This window comes from Helianthus annuus, chromosome 16 (assembly GCF_002127325.2).
Source record: "Helianthus annuus cultivar XRQ/B chromosome 16, HanXRQr2.0-SUNRISE, whole genome shotgun sequence".
NCBI lineage: Eukaryota > Viridiplantae > Streptophyta > Magnoliopsida > Asterales > Asteraceae > Helianthus > Helianthus annuus.
In genome coordinates, this window is record NC_035448.2 from 68,713,944 (window position 1) to 68,723,024 (window position 9,081).

At 34.7% G+C, this 9,081-nt stretch overlaps 1 protein-coding gene across 1 annotated transcript; it reads right to left on the minus strand.

Moving 5' to 3' along the window:
- Positions 1-415: 415 nt before the first annotated feature.
- Positions 416-8,401, minus strand: LOC110876866 (E3 ubiquitin-protein ligase APD1-like). Its single transcript, XM_022125026.1, has 9 exons — positions 8,119-8,401; positions 7,445-7,551; positions 7,286-7,378; positions 7,077-7,167; positions 3,748-3,861; positions 3,583-3,665; positions 3,462-3,485; positions 2,866-3,015; positions 416-472 (listed from the first exon to the last, which is right to left on the minus strand). Exons 1-9 carry the CDS (start codon positions 8,399-8,401, stop codon positions 416-418), a joined length of 1,002 nt encoding a protein of 333 aa, XP_021980718.1.
- Between the last annotated feature and the right edge of the window lie 680 nt (positions 8,402-9,081).

A 9,081-nucleotide genomic window follows, 5' to 3' on the forward strand; every position in this document is an offset into this window, starting at 1 on the left:
TCCAGAATAGTCCATCAACAGTAACTTGTGTTCATTGAACCACACATTCCACACAATATACATTCATGTAGCTTTAGGATCAAGACATCAAGATGAGAAATCCTAATAAAACTCACGGAGTAAAACTAAAATCCACTTAGGCGATTATACGAAAACAAATACGTTCAAAGATTTGACGAGTCGGTATAAGTTTAACAGAATCCATAAAATGATTAATGGAAGAGACAGTTGTGATATTTTTCATAATTTACATGAGGACAACGTTCAAAGATTTGACGAGTCGGTATAAGTTTAACAGAATCCATAAAATGATTAATGGAAGAGACTGTTATGATATTTATTTTTCATAATTTACATGAGGACAAATATTTGGGTCAACTTTTTTTATCTGGCATTGGAAGGGAATTGCCAGAAATCATGGACCGGTAAGGTCTACAATCCTTTCTTTGGATGTTCTTTTTTGGATATGCCACTTTAGAAAAAAAAACATAGAAAAAAAACACCTTCAAAATCATCAACCATGACCGTCTTTGTGTGTATATGAAATCCAAACTTGATGCAACATTGTTTAGTTTTATATATTACAGGCACTCTTGATTATCTAACCTTATATAAAACCATATTTCTTCCACAATTGTATGCCGATCAACATCATGCCATTCATCACAACTAAAACCCAAAAAAAGAAAAAGAAAAGTTAAACAGAGAATTAAGATATAATTAATCATGTTAATTATTGTTGAACAAAAGAAGTTACCAATGCCACCAAATAATGTAATCCATCGCGGTCCATAAGACAACTTCACATGCCAATCATTGTTGGATGTGTCCTAACCAAGAAAGAGTAGTCTGATCATCATTCATGTAGATTTTTGACAAGATGTATATATGAAATCTCTCATAGAATATTTCACAAATATACAAACACAGTCAGTCATATGGCACATATTCGAAATGCAAACAGGAAAATGATAAAGAATTATAGAATGTACGTGGTTTGGTACACAAACGCACTAGCGTAATTTTACTATCTTGTATTAGTTCCATAAATGAATCGTCACCTCTTCCTACATACATCGACAGGTTTTGTAAGATTTTTAAAATCGAAGAGGATTAATACCAAATACTAACGCCGATGACTCATTATCTCTATATGTATTAACAGAGATTTATAGGGTATCTGCATCTAATGCTAATGCCCATTAGGCTCGTTCACCTTCATGTCACATTAATCTTTTATTTAGTACTCAATCCTACTCTGAATTCATTCCATTACTTGACATATTATATTTCTTTAACATCTGTTTTCATCCATACTTGTCTCCAAGAGAATCAAATTTAATTCACTTTGAGATTTTATACTAGATTTACATTGCAGGTGTCAAGATCAACCGTATACCCAGGTAAATCAAGCAGGTTTTCACTTCACATATCGGACAACTTGTGAGGTAAGTTTGTTTCTCCAAATATAACCATCATAACTAAAACTAAAGAGTTCAGTAACATATCTTACGACCCTGATTGTTATCAAGATCTACAAACCTCATTTATAGAGTTAAATTTGAATGCGCTGACCTATCTAGCCACAAAAACTTCAACCAATAACCTCACTAATGAACAAAAAACATTTTCTGATTGCGTGCTCGATCTTCCTGACCAAATAATTAATGACTAACCTTCAAAGAACTAGGTGTAGGTCAAGATCTATCAACATGTTTAATCAAGAAAGATGACGCAGAAAGATAAGATATCTCTTTCAACTTATGTCCAGAAAAAATGATTTCAGTAAATTTTCACGCGTCTAGTACTATGTATGTTTTAAATGTGTAAAATCTTGAAACACATGAATGTGGCAATAGAATCAGAGTTATAAATTGAGGGGCATCAACTCATTTATTCTTAACAATATTTAAAAACCTTCAATAAAAAATGTTTGGAGTCCGTCTCTAGAACACACTCGATTTTTTATCAATAAAGTTGTGCCGAGTTTCTATTAGGAGAGATGCATAGCTTTGAAAGTATGTTATTCTAGAGAGAAGGTGCATCTTGGAAGCACCCTAGAAAACGGCAAACCATCTCACCATGAAAGGGGAAACACAAATTCGTTTTTCTAACTTAAAAAATGTGATGTATGTAGGAGAAAACTATGATGATCAACCTAGGCTGCTATGTGGACAATAATGCCATTAAATAAACAATTAACCTAAAGAGCAAGGATTAAGGACAAAAACGCCCTTGGTTTGGGTGATTCATATTCTTATATATGAACCTTCTCAAGCTTGAACAAATGCTAACATGGATCAAACAAAAAAATACATTATGCTATACATGTAATATATACGGGCATGTCCACACCTTGTGAAAGGCGAAATCCATATTAATACGTAGCTACAATACGTTCCTCATTAAGTACTTAATTAACATATTTGGCTAAGTTAAAATGATGCTAGCACTTGTTATATTATTCACCATTAATGCTTTTGTCTACACTGCAAACAGAAGTAACTTGCATAACATGTGTGTTTGTGATGTATTTGGTTAAGAAAGTTGGGGTAGTATGTATAGATGACCGGTGGTAGTTGTTTGGGGTAGGAATGGTACTTACTTGAACGGGAAACAAGGTTATGGTATCGAGTTAGGTGGTAACACTAGTGAGATGAGGGGCTAACACATTAGTTGTTGAAGCGTTACTTGGCTTTGTATCGCCGAATGAAAACTCAGCTTTATGCCCTTGGCATACCACACCATTAAATGTTGTGGCACAACCATAATTATGTTAAATCATGGTTGGCTATTGTTCAATGGATGTCAAGGTAACACAAAAAGCTAATGCATATCACCATATATACAACATGATGTTGTTACCTGATCATTAAATTGAGAGGTTGTCAAAACAACATGGTTTTCTTCAAGTAGCAACACTGGAAAAACACAACGACCTCGTGCCAGCTTACACATGTAGTACGCCTTATCGGTATCATAAATCAAGGCCCTTCCACTGATGTTTAATTCCACCTGTTCAGATGCATAAAAGAAAAGGTAAAAATCACCAAGTAAAAAATTGATATATATTTACATGATGAATAATCATCTTTTAACTATGTTCACTAGACTAATTCTTGAAAGTGAAAAATATAAATTCTGGGAAGTAAATATTCACATAACATTAAATCAAGCTAATGAACTCAAATGAAACTGGTAACTTAGCTAGTTATGGTTGTCTCATATTGTACATATCAAGGAGCAAGAAAACAACAAGAAGTACCAATAACTGTTGGAAATCAGAGGTGAAATTGATAAACACAAAGGGCAACAACACAAGTTACTTGTATGATTCCACTAACGTTTTCATACAGATTTATGTACGCATATATGCACATCGAACTGATGCCTTCTAACGTCACAACTAGCGTGATGAAAACATCATTACCCTAATGATCTAATTACATTTTAATCCCTACCTTGGCACAACAAACAATTTTGACCTAAAACATAATTTACACCAATGACAGTAGACATATTATATGAATTGGAACCTGGAATATAGTTAATTAATATAATAAATACAAATTTCTAGCTTACCTCTTCCATCTCAAGGTTTAGATTCTCCACCGTAATGTAGTAATTACCAGAAAGTAAAATATTTTGTTGGATTATACCGTTTCCTATTTGATCATAAAAACAATATAACAATAAGAATACCTCAACATAGATCAATAATATTGATATTCAATCTTTCATTCTTACCTTGAATGATGTTCCAGGAGAGGGTGGGATTTAGACCTGACTGGTCATACTTACATTGGCCAGAAGAATAACAATAACCATCACTATAATCACGCCCATAACCATGATTATTTCCTGCAAAGTTACATGTATCACTGTATAATATAATATAATGAAGAATAATCGGCACACTGAAGCAATCTTAAGTCATCAAACACACTAAAAATCTTCAATTTTACCAATGATGGTCTTTCATGACCCTTCTCATGTATCTAAGTATATATACTTCATGATTCATACCGATCATACAATACAAAGCTGTTTGCTATAAATATAAACGAAAGATTTACCATTACTAAATCCCTTATAAATGAAAGAAACAATGATGTAATTAGTTTAAAGTATACTTTGGATTCTATTATATAATTATAATCAGATTATATTAGGTTTGAAGTTAGAAAGTGAAACATACATATGGATGTAGGGTTTCAAGAAGGATATGTCGTTTCCCTTACGTATTGTATATATATCAAGTAATTATTATAAACAAACATGTTCTTCGTTTATGTTTTGATCAATCATCGAATGGGATCTACAGTGAGCTATATCTGAGCATCATGATCATTGTTTTCAAATTTCAATCATCATTCCAGAGAGTTGCAGTGAATGAAGAAAAACGTCGTGTTATTCATCATTGGGAAATAGAATTAGAACGAAGTTCTTGTAGTCTATTTATCAAATTCAAAAGAAGGAACCCAAGACCGAAGTCATGTATTCATGTTTATCATGGTCGGAAAACAGAATTCATTGAAGTGTTTTTGTAAGTCTGGAACTTGGTGATGGTCTGGGTAGAAAGGGAAATAATCAAAACGACTAATGGCTTGAGTTTTAGTTCAAGTTCGGTTGAAATGTGATACGATCCTGTGACCCGTTGACCCGACCCGTGAAACTCTCACGTTTAGTTTGTTTTATGTTGCATGCATTTAGGAGAACTTTCATTCTTACGTGTCCCACGTTGTCATTAGTTGGAAGAAATTCCATTGCATTAAAATAGGATCACATTTCAATTACTGCATGCATGATTTCCTAATGTTTAGCAAGAAGTTATTTATTGGCATATTTTTATTCCATGTACGTTACACATTGAGTTTAATGAGAAAATTTATTGAAAAGTTCTAGTGTTCTTCATCTATATTCTTGGAGCTTAACCCCCTCTAAGGGTTATCTATCTTTGGAGTTTGATCCACTCTACGGATCTCTATCTTTGGAGTTTGATCCACTCTCCGGATCTCTATCATTTGGTGCTTTCATTCCCGAATTCACCTCCATCATGACCTCAAAAATCACATTGTTGCTCGACGAAATGTGGGCTAATATCGAGAAAAACCAACAACGCCTCGTCGAGTTTTGCGCTAGTCTCGGTCTACCTCCACCACCTCCACTCGCCGCTCGTCCGCCACTCAAGCCGTTTGTTCCGCCACCCAAACCGTTTGCTCCAAAACCCCTCCTACACCAAATAAAATCATCCGCGTCCAAAAAACGCACCCATCGTCAACCTAAAAAACTACCCCAAAAACCGCGCCCAAAAGAACCTATTCTACCGCACCAACCACACCAAAACCTACCTCAAACGGCACCCATCGACACCCTAAACCAGCCCCCAAAACTGCACATTCACCTACCCAACATGACACCCACAAAACCCGAGTCTCGCCATTGAACAACATAGAACCAAACGCCACCGTACGACGAGATTGGCGACCTCCCTGGCACCAATCGAGATGTTACGTTACAACGAAGCCGAATGCAGCCGGAAGACATGAATGGCGGCCACCATGGACGCGTGTCCCGTCCTTGAGGGACAAGGACATTTTTTAGGGCGGGAGTATTGATACGATCCTGTGACCCGTTGACCCGACCCGTGAAACTCCAAAGATATCTTTGGAGTTTGATCCACTCCCCGGATCTCAATGAAAGCACCAATAAAGATATCTTTGGAGTTTGAAGAACACTAGAACTTTTCAATAAATTTTCTCATTAAACTCAATGTGTAACGTACATGGAATAAAAATATGCCAATAAATAACTTCTTGCTAAACATTAGGAAATCATGCATGCAGTAATTGAAATGTGTTCCTATTTTAATGCAATGGAATTTCTTCCAACTAATGACAACGTGGGACACGTAAGAATGAAACTTCTCCTAAATGCATGCAACATAAAACAAACTAAACGTGAGAGTTTCACGGGTCGGGTCAACGGGTCACAGGATCGTATCAAAATGACAATGCGTTTTCCAAGTAAGCTTGAAGGATCCAAAAGGGATCAGTTTGAAATCGCAAGGTGAAATGATTGAATTCAAACGAGACCTAAGGTATGTTGTCCAGAAGAGGATCACGATAGGTTATCTACTTTGCACTTGGATTCTGGAACAAGAAAACACATAAGGAATTGAAAGTGAACGAATTGAAAGTTTCACATGTTGCGATTTCTCATCACTAACAATTGAAGGAGAACCAAAATCCTTTTCAAGCCTTGATTTCAGAGATGTAACTATAAGTTTCAGCCAGGATGTTGACAAACTCGAATAAAACATGCAAGATGACCAAGAGGGAATCAGGAGAGTCAAGTGATAAAGGATAATGGAAGTCGGATCAAAATCATACTCAAGTTGTCATAAAGACGCAATCAAGGATTCAAGCAAGATTAGAGGATTTAGAGATTGTCCTCATGGAGGCCAAGAAGGAATCTAGATTGATCTTGCCAACTTGAAGATGATTGATGGATCAAAACAAAGAAGCAATTCAAGTCGGAATCACAAGTAGAAGAATCAATAAGACTGCTAGCCTTAATTGTTTGATACAACTTTAATACAGAATTTAGAGTCAATATTGTGTAAACAGTGTGTTGTATAGTTTGTAGTTTATTATGTAATTATAATTAAATTGGGGGTCATTATCTTAGGTTTGAAAGTTAGAGACAGAAACATACATATGGGATGTAAGGTTGTGATGTTTCAAAAGGGATGTGTTGTTTCCCTCACATATGTATATAGATCGAGTCAGTGTACACTTACAAGGTCGATTGGTTAACTCAAGATTGGATTTAAGGGTTCATCCCTTTCTCTTTGATCTTAGTTTCTGTTCATGATTGATGGTTTGATTCCTTTGTCGTTTGGGATGCAATAACTTATGATTTATCAATAAATGAATAAGATGTCTGAGTTCCAATACTTTCTATGAACTTGGTGCTTAATATATACTCTGATTGAACTAAATGAATTGGTAAAATAGATGACTTGTACATGAAACTAGTTGTCAGAAATAAGAAGCTGAAACAACTTAAATTACCGTGAGCGATCGTAAGAAACAGTTTTGAAGAACTGATTACACTGTAAGAAATATTAATCTGTGATCCCTCGTTCAAGAAGTACATCCACTCCTGCAAAAAAGGAAGTAATTAAAATGTTTTAAAAGAATTTTTATTATAACATGAGCAAATAACTGAAATTCCAAGAACTTGCCTTCTGGGTATGGGCTTGAAGAGATGCATAAAGTACCTCAGACCAAATACTTATAACTAGAGGCGGTTCCTTGGTAAACCGGTATATGGTTGGTCCATCCTTATCTTTGTCTATGGATGGTTGCTCCACCTATTATAACAATTATCAACGTAAAACAATACTACTGAAAGTTAATTGATGGACACTAAATCTTACACTTATGGTCTCCACAAACAAACGGTTTGGTTGAATCAGGACGGATGAACCCATGGCTACTGCAATTGTCCGCGTTTTGTAACTTCCAAATCCCATGGAGAAACATACTGTTATAATGTCACATATATTTACCTTTTTAGTATAAAAGTAAGATATATATAAAAATGGAACTAATAACAAGCATTCTACATGAAATTGATGTTCTAGTACATCTATTCCACAAGAAGATACACAAAAATGGTAATATTATATATTACAACATTTCAAATCAGGATTCTGTGTGTTGACCTCAAGTCCAAGTTTTATAATTATTCTAAAAATACAGTTTGACCAAAAAGCCAAATCAAGGATTTGTTCACCATTGACTTCTTTGTGGACTCAATTGAATTACAAATTTCAAATAGAGGTACACAAATCATCAGGTTCAAACCTAAACCAAATCGGGTTGTAGTAAAAAGAAGTCAAAACCCATGGACCCGATTTGTGAGGGCTCCTCTCCATATCAGTTTCAAACCGGTTTCTGTTCACAACCCGGTTTGGACGTCAAAACCCTAAACACAAATAACTGAAGGATGCAAGTTCGACAGATATAAAATCCTACTCCACTTGTTATATACAGATAAATAAATCAATTGTGAAAAAATATAAGAAATTTTTATGTATAAGATTTTTACCAAGTGAACATAGTATGGCAGCAAAGGCGATACAAGTCATGTTTATATCTCCGGCCTGATTATTAGGGTTCCGCCACGACTGCTCCGGAGGAAATTCAGATTGTTCTCCCATAACTTGATCTGTACCAGATAACCAAGACCCGTCATTGATCATTCTCCATAGAATTAGATCCAAATCGTCTTCTTCAACTACGGGTGAAGGAGCCCCATTAGAATGGACATCATCAGAAACAGCTGCATCGACTGATTCAAGGAGCAAAGGAGTTTGATTGGTATCTTCCATTTCAAACCCTAAAGACAAGAGAAAATTTGTAAAATGTGAGGATGAAGAAGAGTTGATAGGTGCTATAAATACCGAAAACATTTATGAGCAGAATAGGATTACCGTAATCTCATGCAACAGAAAGGTGGCATTCAAACAGTGGTGGTGAGTTCGAAAAAATATTTCATAAAAGTATGAGCATTTATAGCTGAATAAATTAATGCAATATAAAATATGACATTAACTTATTAACTGGTTGATATATCAATATAATCAAAGGATATTTAAGTACTTATTACAAAAAGTTTAGTGTTACTTTCTGTGTTTGAAAGAAGCTACTCAAAATAACTTTTTAGGTATAAACACGGAGCTCTTGGTAAATACCTTAATAAGTTTTTATACTTTTTTTCTACTTTCATATAAATTTACTACACTTAATTACACGTTGTGAATTTCTTACATCACAAATAAAAAACAACACGAATCTAGTATGATATACAGAAATTTTGCTTTAGGCTAACAAGTTCGGATTACTTTTGGGCCTACGAATATTTTTAGTTAATGGGGTCATGTTTATTTCAAACTAAAAGGTTGACTCATTTAATCCATTTATTTAATTTTTTTAGTTTTTCTAATGTGTTTTTTCAGTGTCTTTATTCAAAGAACGCTAGTTATAAAAGAAAATCAAATTTATAAAAATT